Here is a 16,720-nt window from a genome sequence, read left to right on the forward strand (position 1 = left end):
AAGATCGGTCCAACGTGAGTGCAATGGGCTGATGCACGTTCGGAGATGACGACTCAGATCTAGATGATCAAAGCGCACGGCAAACCCCTAGCAGCAACGAATCTGTGGTGTTCGTTTCGGCAGCTGAAGATCAAGCGACCATCTACCACGGTTGGCCGCATTGACTGTCAGGGGTGACGCCGGCATCGAAATTTCATTTCATGACCAGTCGAGTTTTCCTGCCAAATGGGCCGCCGTTCGGGTAAACAGTTCAGAATCAGTGCTGAGACGCCAACAAAATTTGCTGGCTATATGATTTTGATCGTCAGGTCATCTTTTATCACGGCAGGTCACCTTATTGGTCGGTCCAGCTTTGGTCGTTGGTCTGGTCACCTATATTCCTAGTCAGCTCTGCTATGGTCCTTGGTCGGGCGAGCTTTGAGCAAGTCAGCTCAGCTTTATTCGTTGGTCGGCTCAACGTTGGTCAGCTCAGCATTGGTCAGGTCAGGTCAACTTCCGACCCAACGAACGCCGGGTAGCACCCTCAAGATTTGTGACGGCAGTAGCCAGCACTCTAATTCATTATCTTATCTGATCCTCGACCGATGACGAAACGCGATGTCTTTGCAGTGGGCCCAAGATGCGACAATAAGCACTATGAATCCCCACAACTGATCACTGAGGCAAATTGCGCCCATTGGCCCGTGCTACACGACCTCCAGTCCAAGTTGTTCAGACATTGCGTCTTCTTCACTTTCCCTACCTTACTGCTCTATCTCTTACCATATCAACCCCCCCAAGTAGAGCTGCGAGAACAAACGACTTCAGATTCTAACAAAATAGTCCCTCGAACTCCCCCATCCACCCTCTTCTCCGACAAATCATTACCTACCCTCCAAAATGTCCGACACAGCAAAGACACGAACCTACTACGACTCCCCCACAGCCAACGCGTTCTACTCCACCGTCTGGGGCGGCCAAAACATCTGCATAGGCTTATACACCCTTCCTTCCCCCTCCCCTTTCCCATCAAACCCCACCACCCACCCATCATCTCCTTCTCCCCCACCAGAGTCCATCCCCCTCGCCTCCCACCGCACCGTCTCACGCCTCGCATCCTTCGCCCAACCAATCACGCCAAAGACGCGCGTCATCGATCTCGGCGCCGGCTACGGTGGCGCGGCTAGATACCTGGCGAAAACCTACGGGTGCCATGTCACGTGCCTGAATCTGTCGGGTGTGCAGAATCAGCGGAATGGGGAGTTGTGTTTGGAGGAGGGCGTGGGGGGTTTAGTCTCGTAAGTCTTGCTCTACCTTTTTCTTTTTCTTTTTGGGGGAAGAGGGGAGGGGTTGGGGTCGGGGTGGCCGTAATTGGGTTGATGCCGTGCTGTAGCATTGTCGAAGGCGCGTTCGAAGATCTTCCATTCGAGGACGACAGTTTCGATATTTGCTGGTCGCAAGATGCGTTTTTGCATTCTGTGGATAGGCAGAAGTTGGTCGCGGAAATTGGGCGGGTGGTGGTGAAGAAAGGGGGGACGGTGGTGTTCACGGATATTATGGAGGGGCCGGGGAAGAAGGAGGGCGGGATAGAAGAGTACCTGAAGCGGTTGCCTGTGAAGGAGGTGGGGACTAGGGAGGGGTATGAGGGGTTGTTTGAGAGGGAGGGGTTTAGATTTATGGAGGGGAAGGAGAGCGAGGGAGAGGGGTGGTTAAATTGGACGGAGCACCTCGTTGTGCATTATGAGAAAGTCAGGGAGGGGTTTGTGGAGTATGAGGCTCGGGAAGGGGGAAAGGAGGGATGGGATAAGGAGTGGGCGGAGCGCGTGAAGAGGAGTCTGGTGGATGCGGCGGATGCTTCGAGGGGGAGGGCATTGGTTTGGGGATGCTTCAGGTACGCAAGGTGAATTAAAGTATTCTAGGCATAAACAATGAAGGAAAAATTATGGCTCTTCTTGAAATGCATCTTGGAGACTCTGCCTTTGTTCGGTATTTGATTATTCAGAGACGGCCAGGAAAGGCGCGTGAAAAGGTGGGGACGAGAACGTAGATAATCAGGAAAGATGTGGTATCTTTGTTCATTTTGTGAAGCGAATTAGGTACACCAAACTTTCGGTTAAGCTAGATTGTGCCCTTTTGATCTCAGAGCCTCAACCTTCATTTGCATTAATTCTAATCAGTGCCGGACCTTTCAGCTCGCGAAATCATCGCTCAGCTGCCGTCATTGCTGCCTTTATGGTTATTAGAAGCAACTAGTTTTTCTTGTAAGTGATCCGAAGTATCAATCTGCCATGTTTACTGTTCGTAAATAAATATTGTCCTTACAGCATCTCTTCGCTTTGTTTCGCAAACCAATTGCCAGGTATAGTGTCGGAAGGAGAAGTCAGGCTCGTCGGAAAAGCTTCCATCTCGCGCCTCTTTTGTTGCTCGGACTCCTTTGCTTTGCGACGTACTCTTGCTACATGGCGCAGTAGCAGATCAAGTTCTTTAAAGCCGTCACCTTTTCGGTACGGGGAGGCATCCGATGACGATATAAACCCGATAGAGACGCCGGACTCTTGTGTGTAAGTACCGCAAGATTCTACAACGAGGTGGCCAAGGTGTGGTGAAGAAACCAAACTTTGAAAAACGAAAGACCAACCTGCAGTGGATCGTCTCGAGCGCGATACATCCAACTGCACCTCTTCGAGACTGACAGATCGTAGCCTTTGGTCATCTTTAAAGATCGTGAAATGCCTCAGACTCCGAGTGGATAGGCGGACACGAGTCAAATCCAAAACCTGTAAGTTTTGCATGCGTTCTCCATCAGGTATGTAAATGCTGAGTATGGAGTCGCAGTTGATACACAAAGAATCAAGGTTTGATAGTTGATTAATCAGCATGGAAAGACAGTACTCTGCATGCGATAGAACTGGATTGCTGTCCAAGGGCATTTCTTCTTCCACTAATATCAGACCGTCTTCTCGCACTTGGACTCTCAAATGTTGAATAATACTCAAACAATCTGTATGACTTGACTGTGTATCAATTTTGATATCAGCCTTCGAAGGTAGAAAGTCATCAAACAGGATCCAGAAGTTTGTATTCACGGGCATGTCCAACACAAGCTCATTGAGCTTAAGATTAGGCCAATCTCGAAGGGCGACACCAATGATGCGTGCGAGAACCTTTCCTACCATGAAGTCACGCCCATGATCTTTACACAGCCGTCTATAAGAGAGCGCAAGCGCGCGAAGATTCTGAAAACGTCCGATGAAGCCGACGAGGTTGGAAAGGTCGTTGATGTACATGGCAAAATCGGTATTCTGATCGCTAAATAAATCGTCGTATACGCGTATGTCCAAGATCTCTACGTAGTTTGCGATTGTGGGACTTTGGGAAGCCTTGTTTAGAAGCCCGAGACTACCTCTGGATGTGACACTAATCTTTCGTTGGAAACACGGGCAAATGGCACGGTAGAAAGCTTTGCTCGTAAGTTCGAGACTTCGCAGCGACTCATCGCTGTTGTGCTCCATTTGTAGCCAAGTATGCGGGCCTAGAGAGTCTTCCGGTACCAGTCCGTCGTCGACATAATACGTAATCTGAGGCGTTAGCATAAATCGTATAAGATATTGACTCGATGCTGCACTTACCAGATTACAAATCTCTTGAGGAACGTTCATATTGGACTTAGGACTGGTGTATGACGAGCTTGTTGGATTCTCTGTATTGGATGGTGGGGTAAGTCACATGCGAGAGTGTAAGGACGAAATGAAGAGCGGCTGGCTGCGGGGTTGTTGTGTCTTTGATGAAGCTGGGGATTTGCGATGAATCCTTGCTGTTGCCACTTGATAGTTGCTGAAATAGCCAATCAATTCAGAAGGCCGAAAGGAGAGCGAGGGTCCCGAGATTGCAGCAGGGCTAGTGACGCTGTGTATAATCAAAACCTGCACATTCGTTGTCTACATATCTGGTGCCCTGCCCAATACCCCCAAGCCCTTCTCACCACACTTTGCTGCGCGTTGGCACTTCTCGAATTTAAAGTCAGAAAGCAGCCGAAAGATTCATCACAAAACATGAAGTCTCGTAATCTTAATCATCTCTGGCCAGTCGTTTTGTCGTTCGCGGTGATCTGTATCCTCTTACCGACATATACGGTAATCCAGCGCAGCGAGCGTGTGGGATGGAGCAAAACGAGATCCAATGCAAATATACCTACCGCCGCTACTGTTAACAATGACTTCACCAAAGTCGGCATCCCTTTCGGAGATCCTTATGAAGCGCTCAAGCTCTCAGAGAGCAAATTAAGCAAGCGAGTAGGTTTCTGGTAAGCTGCATCACATTTCTCAAATCATTCATCGCACCTGAATTCATGTGCGTGCTGTAGGGAGACTGCCATCGCAAATGGGAAGGCCAGAATCGAGAGAATGCAAGGACCAAGGACCCAAACTCAATATAGCCACTATGAAGACCTTGCTGGCAATGTAAGTACTTTGCCCTGATATCGTTAGTCCTGCTTCTTCTTGGCTAAATTTGCTGATAACATGCAATAGGGTTGGACGTACGAAGACGAGAAGGAACCATTCATGGTGCAAGGATATAATCAGATATACAAACAGCTGGGAATCAAAAGTGATTTCGACAATCACATTACTAACGCTCAAAGCCAAAGTTTTGGCAATTGCATGTTCCAAGATCTGGTAAGAACAATGATACCGATTGGCGCACATAGGATCTCATGCAATGTCCATACTGACTGTGACGTAGGCACCAACGGGAGGAACTTTCTACAACATCTACAACCCTGCAGGGCGGATGCTCATGGGGTCCGACAATGTCAGCCCATACTCGAGGCTTCAGGGTCAGGCCAATATTACAATCGGAACCAACACCAACGTTGCGTGGTGGCAGAGACTGCCAAATTTGCAAAAGTGGTCCGACGTGGCTGGAATTGTGTGGTCTCATTTGGCAGGTGGCCAAGCTGGGTCGCTGAAATACATCTTTAAGTATATTATCTCGCTCTCTGCGTATCCTAGATCGAATGTCTGATGACACTGACTGACCCCAATCAGACAGGGAATCATCACTCCAGCCACTCAACGAATCATAATTGAGGCCGCGGGACGGCAACCGATGGTCGAACCAACCGGCAATTTTGTTTTCGACAAGCCTTGGCCGGGTTACAATTTTCTTTCCGGCTCGGACACTTTCGCGGCCCTGATGAGCACTCCCCATGGGAACGGGATTGCCTTTCTACTAATATCTCATCCGGATCAATTCGGCAGTAAGATGATTGAGAGTATCACCATATTCACTATCACCGGCCAAACACCCCCTTATCACATGCTGTTCACCCTTACAGATTAGATTCTGACACATTGATGTGACGTTGAGTCATCTAGAACGATTCTGTGTGTCAGAAAAGATACTGATTGAATATTTGAAGCAACATGCACTAAGATATGCCACTGGATAACCAATGAGGAGAGATACAATCAATTCGCTAGGAGAATAAGGCGGGAGTCAATGGTGGAAGGTGAGGTTGGGTTGCGACTGAGGCTCTTGAGGAAAGATAGGGAATATACCAGGCCTAGCACTTGATAGTTCATTCAATATCAATCTTCTCGTCCAATTTCTTGCCCTTTGAATGTACGAGCTCCCAGGCGCAAGAATTGCGATGTTTCCGGAAGCCTGCTATCATCTTTCGTTGGCGGATTGTCTGTACCTATCCGGTGATAGACGAGTTTGCATATTCGAGAGGTTTTGGTCAAGACGCCAAATCCTTTTGAAGTACTGTCCAAGACAGATCCGGCTAGTGCCTGCTTCGAATAGCTGTATTTCAAGGCTTGATCGCCGGATCACCCTCTGACTATTTCTCCTAGGAGTAAGAATTTGCTCGATCTACGCATCTTATGCTCTAAATTCTCCGATGGGTAGTTCCAGAACTATTTGCATTGACACAGACGCATGTGACGAGTCACTCCTGCTCCAATGACAAAAGCCTTCGTGGGATTGTGGGAGCCTTCAGACACCATCATGACACGCCGACGACAACATGTGTGACACATATGATAGCTGCGGCAGTGTCTAGCTCGGTCTGACTTCGGCGCCCAAAGGTACACGCTTTTCCAAAATATCGCGACTATATCCTTAGAACGGCAATTCGATCGATTCATTTGTCAAGATCGTCTCTTAGCCTTGGTATCCTTGCCCCTTCTGGTCGTAGACGGATGATGGCAAGGCAGCCACAGATGTTGAGTGTGTACGCATATGCTCGGCCCGGCACATGAGCACGGCACGCGTGAGGAAAATTTAATTAAGGGTGGCTGCATTGCACGAACCTTCTCCGCATTTTCAAAGCTAGCTTGAAGCTAGGTTATTCACTATCTCATGCAGTCAGCTCTTTTGTGATGGGTAGTGTACCTGCCTCCAATCATACTTCCTCCAGCTGAACATCCCAGACTCAGTATTGAATTCTGAACAAGCCTGTCCGATGAAGCCTGTATCTTGATTGAATCAGATCTGATATCGTCAGATGCGTCGACATCGATCAAGTTTCTTGGTTAATGCCCATAAGTCACTTGAGCTAGTCGTGTAGGCATGAGAGTCTCCATTGTTGATTCGTGGGTCGGTCATCCTCGGTAGCGTGAGACGGCAGGTTAGTCTCACACCATCTCGCAAAATGATGTGTCTCGAAGAATCAACAGCACAGCGAAAGCTTCACAACAGCTCACAAGTCAGCGGAAAGAACGACAATTAGGAAACATAGGCTCACTCAAGCGAACATTCCCGAACTCACTCTGTGGCCCTTCCCCGTAGATATAAGACCTCCTGCGGCACAACACAGATTCCACAAAGCCGATTTTCCACATCTTTAGAACTCATAACAATCTACAAACTCAGTTGACTTTTGGATCCTAGACTTATTAAAAGATGCTTCTTCCAAGCCTCAACCTTATCTTTCTCTCGGCGGCCGTTGTGGCCTGTGTATCAGCAAGCCCAGCACGGCTGGAGCCCCGACGCACCGCTACGTGCCCACGTACCCTACGGACTGTCACTGTTGACGGCATTCCAGTAAGTCGCCCTTAATTCTCACTCCTCCTTCAAAAGAACAGATCGAGTCTCTTATATCTCTGAACCAAGCTGATGACTGACTTGTCGAGAGTAATAGTTCAGTAGTACCGTTGTTGTCTGCTGCAAGCAATATGATCAGGTCAAAGGAACTGTCATTGGTGTATGTGTGGATGGCAAGATCGTCGACCCAAAGGCGTCGTGCGGACCTGAGCGCCCAAAACAGTTTTGTTGCTCTCTTGCGGTAAGTCTTGGCTTGTACGACTGAGGCGACGGTGAGAATATCGACTGATAATTTGGTCCACAGGCCGGGAGTAGTTCGAAAGGGGATATTTACCTTTTCTGCAACGGGCCTACCTATACCTCTTGATCCAGTAAGGAGGGAAGCTACTCGGAAATTGATCTCGTCACTAGTCATTCAATTATTCATGCTGTCATCTTGGAGATAATTAGAGGAGGAGATCATTCTTTGTGAAGTCATGAGCATGAGAATGGACGGGAAGAAGGAGGAATGAAAGTAGTCTTATCTTACTAGCATCAATGCAGCTCCAGTGTCTATCGGAGCTCTAGCCCCCTATGTTTAAACAGGCACGTACTCATTCTGTCGTGAGCAGTGAGCAGTGAATATGCTATCTCAGAGCCTTAAACCAATAAAGCAAATCATCCTTCCTAGAAAATAGCCTTTGAATGCAAGAACGTTCTTAATATTGCGCTTTGAGGATACTCTGCCGTCTACCCAGCGCTTTTGTCAGAGGCGATGCTAACGGGGCATTTCACGAATTTAGCAACCAGGAATATGCCCGTTCTGGCGATGTTCGGAGCAGCGACTCAACTCCTCCTCCTTTGGCAAGAGTGCAATGGCGCATACGAGCTCACTAGTCTGCCTGTCTTGGCCTGGTGTCTCATTTCCAGCTAAGCTGTGCTATTCTTGCGGTTTGACCACAGGGTCAGCCGTCTCACACGCTACTCCCACTAATCGAGATCGAAGGATACATTGATAAGAGATAGTTCGCAAGTTGTGCAAATCCGAGACTGCATTCCCAGGTCGTCGTCTCCCTTTCTCCATTAAGCAGACACCGGTTGACGAGGCTGACCCCGAGGCATACTCAAACCAACAATGTTGTTCAGCATTGAGGGACTCAGCAAATCACGACCCATTCTCTTTGTATGAATGGAACTTAAACTCCTTTATGAATCTCAAATGATGCATTTCTGGCCTCGATGAAAGCATCGATGGCAATGAGCGGATGCCCGATGTCAGACTATCATGAGAAGATACGTCTCAAATATTATGCATATTTAAAATTCTACAAGCCACTCACGACCTAACATAAAACTTGTCACTGGAGCCGACATCCTGTGTACCATTTTTCACTTCGGCAGACCAGCAATGAGGCTTCAGCACTTCCCATGAGATAGGGAGGCTGCTGATAGCTTGAATGAAGAAGCGAGGATCATACATGAGCAATCTCATAGAGCAATTTTGACGAATCCGGCCATAACATGGAATTGATAGGCTGATGAGACTATAGATACGAGTATGGTCATATCGAAAGTTCATTGCTCTGTAATCAACTGGTTCGCGAGTCCGTGCCTCAGACGAGCGGCTGACCTATAACCTTTTCAGTGTACTTGTTTGCGCTGACAAAAGACAAATCGACATGGATGATAAGTAGTCTGATTTCATACACCTGCTAAACATCGTCACTTCTAAGAATGACTAGTCCACATCAGCACTCACTCTCAATTACCACCACATCAAATACATTGCCAAAAACAAGAGCTTGAACTCAAATTCAAAGATAGTGACCATCACAGACTACCGCTCTCCATCTTTCCCCCCCTCCACCTCCCGGCTTCCTCGCCTAAAGCCCTCCCAAAATCCTCCCACCCTTTAACAAAGCTTCCCACTCCTACTACCTCTATCCCTGAAAGCCTCCCTTAGCAGGAGCATAGCGATAGGCTGGGGATTACAAGCCCGCCCACGGTTGCTGAATTGGTCACTTACGCCCTTCTGAAGGCCGGGTGCCCGACATTGGGGCTGTTGGCCGCTGGGTCGGTAGGGTAGGGAAAGGGAACGAGGAAGGCATAGAGGGGACACTCGGTATCCACTGATTCGAGGATGCTTCGGGATGACAGCCAAGAAGGGTGGACGATCACGATCATCTTTTGCACGTTGAAAGATATTCACCCAGAAAACATTTCAATTTTTTCAATTTCCTTGCACACGAACACATCTCCCCTTCTTGCGCTATTCCCGTATATCTTAATTTCTTACATCCTCATACACACCTCTCCTCGATGTGAAGATAACAGCACACTCCATTCACTCCAGCTGACCCTCCACCCCCACCCCCCCCCCTCCCCCTCCCCCCCCCTGCACCCAGAATGACAAACTCCCCTACGCACCGCTCGGACACAACTGAATCCCCTTCGGCCTCTTCGCCAAATGTTTAGGCCCATTCGTATTCGAGATACAGACGGCATACTCGGTAATAACCCTGCCCGCCGTGAGCGCCGGCGCCTGAAACACGTAGGGGTCACGTCCAATCTCCTGGCCCTTGATCGCACCACAATTATCCGCATACTTCCTGATCTTATCACCCTTGACTTCGATGTTCGTGTTCTTGTACATCAGGCCGCAGACGAAGCCGCCTTTGGGACATGTCTCGCCGACGGTGGTGGATTGCGTTGTGGTGTAGGACCAGGAGACGCTGCCGGTTACGGACAATATCTCGCTTCTGGCAGGAAAGTTAGTGGTTAAGGGGTAGGTTTTTGGGTTCATGAGGTGATGAGTGGGAGAGGCTTACAGATCCAGACCGCCTCCAACGGTGATGGTGACGCCGATGCTGACTGAGTAGCCTGCTCCGACGGTGCAGGTGTCGGACTTGGTGGAGGTACAGAATTGGTCTGTTCCTATCCTTTCGGGGGTTTCGAAGGGTGCAGATTGGGCATCGACGGAGTAGCTGGTGTCTTCAGTGCAGGTTGCTGCACCACCACTAATTTGACCGTATTGGCGCTCGATCAACTCGGTGGGAAAGGTTGAGGCTATTGCAAGGATGGCAGCGAGGGCTGCGGTGTGGAGAATCATTTTCAAGCTTATGAATGAGGAGGGAACAGGGATAACAGCAAGTATCGCTTCCTTTCAAGGGATTGAAGATGTCTGAGAGAGTGTGCTGATCAGGCCATTGCAGAGAGGAGAATCGTCCCTTTATAGCCGTCGGCATCGTGAAGGTCCTGATATTGTTTGCACACAACCCAACGTAACAGTATGGCCCAGCCGCTGATTTGCGAGCTTTGATATGTTTGAACTAAAAGATAGCGTTCCTCGAAAGGCCCTAAATAGGTCGAAAGCGACAGCATGCTCTAGTGCTGACCTCAGATGAAGCGTAAAGCAGAGCCAAGATTCAATTTAAGCTCCAAGATTAAGCCATTACCGAGATCTCTGAGGCTGCCGACGGACGTATTCCTTCATCTGCATGTAAACGAGCATCTAGCGCGCTGCTGACATGAGCAACTTCGCCTGCTACAAGCGCAACCGAGGGTCTTTCCTTGGAAGCGACAATGGTCGTTGAAGCGAACATGTGTCGTGCTGTCGGATAGATCTAAGCATGTTGTTTCCGTGTCTTCAACGTTGTCTCGGATGTCGGATCGGCGCATCGAGAGGAGTCAGAAATGGACCTAGGAAAGAAGAGCCGAGAGGACGCTTGATGAGGCACATGTCAAACTATGAAGTTGGTGTAACATCCTCGACCTCGACTATGACGACAGCTGACGGCGCTGATATGATTATTGTCTCTAGACGTAATCCTGATGTTAGCCTTATCCCTTGAAAACAATCATTAGGGGTCTCCGTTTGTAAGAAGTGCCAATTCTCAGGATTTCAAGGCAAACATCGAGCTCGAGCTATCCGGATTGGCAATTTGATAGATCATGTGCGTTTGGTCTTGAAGAAGGAGCTCGTCGACACACGAAGGAAGTGGTTTGCGCGACTGAGATACCTTCGTCTGATGCCGTTCGCAAATTTAGTTCCACCTGGTATTCTACTCTTTACGACAAGCATCAGATAGTCTTTTCATGATGAGGTGACATATGTAGCATCTAGAATCGTGCCTTTCGAGTTTTCAATGTCCAGTCTTCCATGCTACTGCTGAAGTCGTCCTGCCAAAACGTTGGACAAGGATCAACTTGGGCAACGGGAACATCCTCTTCCCAAATATGCTTTCATAATGTAGCTGCTGCTAGAGTGATATTGTCGACTTCGAAATATCCTGGTATCGTCCTATTCATGATTTCCATTTGTGGTGGTGGGACCAATGGCGGGTAATTCCTCAAAAAGCCGAGCCCTAACATGGCACGTAGGGCTCCCCTTCTTGAAGACCTCCACATCTGAAATCTTACGCTCCTCAAAAAGTCGTTCTCGATCTCTATTTCCTTCAGGCCTCGAAACACATCTACTGCATCTTGCCAGGTGAATTTATCGTCAAGGTCGAGGCGCATGATCTTAACTTCAGCGCCAAACATATCAAAATGATCGTAACCTGCAGGAATTGGTATTGGTTCCCCGTCTGTTTGGCTTCTTGCATAGTCGCTTGCAGTGTCAAGGCATGATTCGATGTCCGTACGGATCATAATGTCACCTTCGACGCTTACAACCAAGCTTATGGAGGAGCCCGGGATTTTGAATACGAAACCGGGTAGAGGTTGACACGACGTCCCTCCAGAGCCGGAATCTAATTTGCATTGCGTTATGATAGTAGTATTCGTATTCGAGGTAGTGGTGTTGAGGGGTTGCAATGCAGCAAACGCTTGACACAACACTTGGAGGGAAGAGACAAGAATAATCAGGCTCCGGCTCTGCATGGTGCGGGTTGGCACACCAGATAAATCAAACGGCCAATTCAAGGACTGCTCTCCAAGCTAGACTTTAAGTCTGCTCGAGGAAAAACTCAGCCATGCCCTTGTCTCCGCGGGTGTCAAATTTAGGTTCCCCATGGGTCTGTCGCCTAAGGACTTCTGAGACATCGGGATTGATCTGATCGCAGATATGGGTATCTTGATAGATTTGGGTCGTACTCTTATATTATAGGCGATGACATTTGTCTAGACATCGCTCGCGGAATGTGGAATAGTCAGATCTTTCCTGTATCTTTCTGTGTTTTGCAAAGGGATTTGGTGAAAGTTTCAGGATCTCTGCAAAACCCCAGCAGCTATTTGGTGCAGTACTCAGGCCATTTGAGCAGGCGAAACGTCCTGCAGGAACGGATGTCTACCCCAAAGAGCGGTGCCTATCCCTGGCGTAGATATCCACTCGACTTCTTCTTGTCTGTCTCATTTTGCTCTACACTGGACATACCAATAGATGTATCATCAGAGGAGGCTAGCTGCCGAGGGTCCATTATTGAGCACAATATCGGTAGTCTTCAATTGTGTTAGGTAAGCATAGGCCGGCCATACACAAAATGTCAACTTGTAGTGATATCGATATGATCAGCTTAGGAGAGTTATAGTTTGGGAAAAGGCGAGTGGCTGAAGGGAATCTTGAGGAGGAGAGAGGTCGGCTTGCCACAGGCCTCGTAGTAGGCCATTGGATTCTCAATTCTTTCCTGAAAGACATTGGGTTTTATCATAGTTTGTCTCACACACAGGAATATCTAGATGACGAAAAGCTAGATGCTATTAGCAAGATTTTGGGACCTCAGCGGGGCGATTTGGTGTCGGACAATCCTGGCAACGTGCTTGGTACCCACTCGCATGACGTAGCGCTGTCCACATCGAGGCATAAAAGTGGTGCTTGAATAGATGTGGAGATTTGTGGCAGCTCGCGGAAATACAGTGAAAATCTCGCCTGTGGGGGACGATGGCAATGGTGAAATTAAGGTTTGGCCCATGACCCGATTAGGCTGTACAGGGAGGAATATTGCTGAATAGAGTAATGGAATCGACACTCTCGAGTACACAGGTAAGAAGCTTGCCTCGGAAAGATTTCGAAGATTTCGAAGGTATTAGACAGCTGGGGGAAAGTGTGAGGCGGATTGGCGCTTTGTGGCGGAAATATTAGCGGGGGTGTCTAAAAGCGGAGCGTGGTTGATAGCAAAGCGAGAACATGACAGAGAATAGGGATTTGTAGCCAGAATCTGATGGATCATGTGCCTGCGCCAACGGGCGTGTGGTTCATTTAGACTTTCGATTTTTGGCTGTCACATCGGACCGTGGCGTTGATCGACATTGATATTGATGGCGCCACTTCCCAGCCGCCATTACTGTTTGCAGTCTAAGGCTCGCAGTATGCTACCACTTCTTCTTAGCAGATCAAGTCAATGCCTGAAGCCATTGAATTCTTCCTTGTATTCGCAATTGCCAGCCATCATTTGCGCGGTCTTTCTCGGTATCGCGTATCGAGAGATGAATTGCTGTTATCAAGGTTCGATTTTTTGCAAGCCAGCGTGGCGGAGAGTGGAGCTGCGGTGTGTTGCCAGAACAACCATCCTAGAAGGACGAGCCTCTCCACTCTATGCCTGTTTTTCCGAAAAGTGGAAGATTCTCGAAGATTTTTCTGAAAGCCCCACATGGTATATAAGACTTCTTGCGCTCTTCTGTCTTCTTTCTTCCTAAACATCACTTCTCCTTCGACGAATCTCAATCACAATCCACAAGATGTTCTTCAACACCACTCACATATCTTCTCTACCTTCATCATCATCATCATCATCATCATCATCATCATCATCATCATCATCATCATCATCATCATCATCATCATGTCTCATCCACATTCTATTTCATCCTCACTATCCCACCTCATCACCACGCGTGGTACACAGCCTGTCGGGCAGCACATGAAAGATGATATGAGATACACTTGATCAGGTAGGTTCGAATTCGTCGTTTGCAGCAACTCTCCTCAACTGGTAAAGCCGGGTGTGTCCAGCATGTGGCTGCATGTGATTGACGTCGGTTCAACTCCGACCAAGCCGACCGTAGTGAGACGCTGCGGCGAATGAAGCGTCCCTTGTGGTTTCTTCGTGTGTAAAAGCTACCTATGTAGTCCAGCCAGGCTGACATCCCTACGGTGTCTCAATTTAGGAATCTTCATCATCACCAACGACGGCCACAGCGGTGCCAGCCGACAACACGAATCAAACCAAAGTAGGTACATCAGCACCCTCTCTTTATACTCGCAAAATTTGGTAAAGTCCCGGGGGCCAAGCATGGCGGCTGCATGTCTTGATGTCGGTTCGACTCCGATGACGCCTAACGTTGTGAGCTACCAGAGGGGTGCAGCGCCCAATACACAAAGGTTTCCATAGGAGTAATTAGTTGCCTTCCAGTCCAGCCGGCTGATAGGTCTACGGACTTTTGATCTAGGTACCACCGCCGACGTTGCCGCCGCCGCCGCCGCCGCCGCCATCACCACCTCTCTCAGTCTCATTGAACAGTGATCGTTGGATACATGGCATTTGATCAGGTTGGTCCACCAGCACCCTTTCTTTTTATCTCCCCAGCTCGTGAAACCCGGGGGCTACGCATGTTGGCTGCATGTCGTGGCGTCGGTTCGACTCCGATATACCAACCGTTGGGAGGGACCGGGAGGGGTGTAGCGCCCAATACACAAGAGTTTCCATAGCGAGTAATTAGTTGCCTTCCAGTCTAGCCGGCTGACAGGTCTACGGACCTTTTGATCTAGGGTTTCCCAACCATCGCTGCCCTCAGCGATCCCCAACCAACGCGATACAGATGGATCTCATCAGGTAGGGTTACTCTTCCTTTTGCATTCCTGTATTTGGTGACCCCGGGGGACCAGCATGTCGGCTGCATGTGATGGTGTCGGTTCGACTCCGATGAAGCTGACCCAGATGGTGAATGGGAGAGTATAGCGTCCATTGTGTTCCACCGCGGGTAATTAGCTGCCTATTCAGTCCAGTCGGCTGATACCCCTATGGATTCATTTTAGGTACCATCGACACACTGAGCAACCTCGTCATTCACTGCACCGAAGAGCAACGCATGTCAGAACACCAGCCTTGATGTCCATCCCCAACGCAGTCGGAGGTAAGTCAAGCACCCATCTAGCTGAGCCTAGCAAATACTGACTCTGCCTGGCCGCACAGCTTATCTCCATGTTTTGGTGTCGAGTGGGTATGGCTGCTATGGCACAGTTCAGAGTTAGATCAGTTCTACCCGGGTCGGTCATTGTGAATTCGCCTCTTTTCTCTCTCCTGCACTGTGCAAAGCCTGGGGGTCAATCACGAGTAACATCGTGACTTGGCGTCCGTTCGATTCGGACTCAGCCGCCGCAGCGAGTAAGAATTTGGGGCGGACTTGTGTGTTGTATGACAAGTCAGGTCAATGTCGGTCGCTCCTACTCTTTCCTGCAAAGTGCGAAGCCTGGGGGTCAAACACGAGTAAAATCGTGATTTGGCGTCCGTTCGATTCGGACTCAGCCGCCGCAGTGAGTCAGAATGGGGTTGAACATCAACGAACTTCCTTGTCGACAAGCTTGCCATCTAAATAGTATCAAATGCAACTCACTCAACTTCTCTCAGTCAAGCTCGCAAGGCTCTTTTCGCGACAAGATCAGCTGCTTCAATCCCCGGTATTCCAACGTGTCCAGGCACCCAATGAATCTCCATCGTTATTCCAATCTTCTCAAGTTCCTGCGCCTGGCCGATGATCCTTTGCTCCGCCAGGTCACAATGCAGGCTTCCCAGCATCAGATTCCGCAGAACATCTTGGCAATCTGAATACACGACCATTAGCGAGCAAGCATCGTCCTTTCCCGAGACCGATGATCGTTCGCGCTCATCGCACTCAAAAATCATCCTGAGCGCTTTCCAAATAGCCCAAGCTTCCACCCCATGCTGATCCACAGCCTCCAGATCAACACGATACCCCTCCGCCACCCACGCCGATCTCGAATCACCCCGATCAGCCACACGCAAAACCGCGATGCTTCCGCCATGGTATCCAGCATACGTCGCCCCATCGACCCAAAACACATTCCGGCCACCCCACTGCTTATACTCAGCAAGAGCATGCGTAATCGCCGCCACCCGATCCCTGATAACAACCTTTCCCGGAAACCACACATTCTCCGCCCTCTCATCCACAATCATCCGCCCCTCGTCATCGCTGCCGCCGTACTCGGTCCCCATGCCCAAGTTCTCGGCCTTGGGGGATAAGAGGTCATCACTTGGGAGAGCCAGAATCGGAAAAGGCATACTCGCCCGCGCCGCTCCCATCGCCTTCTTCCATTCACCTCTCGACCGTAGCTTGCGGACGGTCTTCAGCACCAGCCGTTTCAGCGGCTCTCGTGCTAGTCGTTTCCGAGCGATTTCGAGGGTTTTGATGGGGCCTTTGCGACGGAGGAGTCTGGCGTGCTGTTTTTCGAGGTGGCTGGGGTTGGGGTTGGGGTTGGGAGGATATGAATTAGTGGTCTCTACGTGTTCGAGCTTTGATGCGTTGCGGAGGATGTGTTTTGCGAGGTGTAGGGTGGGCATTTTGGAGGTTGGTTGGATGGGTGGTGTGACGGATTATGGTGCGTGAAGGAGTGTTGGGGGTCAGTGACAGGGAGCTTGCTTCCGCCATTAGTGAATCTTCAGAGGATGCAACTTTTCAGAGTTTGTGGTGAAGTCGTTAGCTTGCGGCTGAGCTCAAATCATGGTCAAGAAGATGTAGAATCCTCACCATGAAG

At 49.3% G+C, this 16,720-nt stretch overlaps 5 protein-coding genes across 5 annotated transcripts; 1 reads left to right on the forward strand and 4 right to left on the reverse strand.

The window, feature by feature from the left end:
• Nucleotides 1-2,297: 2,297 nt before the first annotated feature.
• Nucleotides 2,298-3,638, reverse strand: KY384_002397 (uncharacterized protein; the record flags this gene model as incomplete). The annotated part of the gene is made up of 1 exon (XM_044810920.1): nt 2,298-3,638. One exon carries the CDS (start codon nt 3,636-3,638, stop codon nt 2,298-2,300), a length of 1,341 nt encoding a protein of 446 aa, XP_044671803.1.
• A 393-nt stretch (nt 3,639-4,031) lies between these two features.
• Nucleotides 4,032-5,322, forward strand: KY384_002398 (uncharacterized protein; the record flags this gene model as incomplete). Its single annotated transcript, XM_044810921.1, has 5 exons — nt 4,032-4,282; nt 4,343-4,439; nt 4,509-4,655; nt 4,723-4,961; nt 5,028-5,322. The coding sequence occupies 5 exons, from the start codon at nt 4,032-4,034 to the stop codon at nt 5,320-5,322; spliced, it is 1,029 nt and encodes a 342-aa protein (XP_044671804.1).
• A 4,105-nt stretch (nt 5,323-9,427) lies between these two features.
• KY384_002399 (uncharacterized protein) lies at nt 9,428-10,117 on the reverse strand (the record flags this gene model as incomplete). The annotated part of the gene is made up of 2 exons (XM_044810922.1): nt 9,428-9,767; nt 9,837-10,117. The coding sequence occupies 2 exons, from the start codon at nt 10,115-10,117 to the stop codon at nt 9,428-9,430; spliced, it is 621 nt and encodes a 206-aa protein (XP_044671805.1).
• Nucleotides 10,118-11,250: 1,133 nt separating this feature from the next.
• Nucleotides 11,251-11,889, reverse strand: KY384_002400 (uncharacterized protein; the record flags this gene model as incomplete). Its single annotated transcript, XM_044810923.1, has 1 exon — nt 11,251-11,889. One exon carries the CDS (start codon nt 11,887-11,889, stop codon nt 11,251-11,253), a length of 639 nt encoding a protein of 212 aa, XP_044671806.1.
• Nucleotides 11,890-15,572: 3,683 nt separating this feature from the next.
• On the reverse strand, nt 15,573-16,526 carry KY384_002401 (uncharacterized protein; the record flags this gene model as incomplete). The annotated part of the gene is made up of 1 exon (XM_044810924.1): nt 15,573-16,526. One exon carries the CDS (start codon nt 16,524-16,526, stop codon nt 15,573-15,575), a length of 954 nt encoding a protein of 317 aa, XP_044671807.1.
• Nucleotides 16,527-16,720: the final 194 nt, after the last annotated feature.

Source organism: Bacidia gigantensis (genome assembly GCF_019456465.1).
Source record: "Bacidia gigantensis strain McMullin 20006 chromosome Unknown contig_156, whole genome shotgun sequence".
In the NCBI taxonomy this organism is placed as follows: Eukaryota; Fungi; Ascomycota; class Lecanoromycetes; order Lecanorales; family Ramalinaceae; genus Bacidia; species Bacidia gigantensis.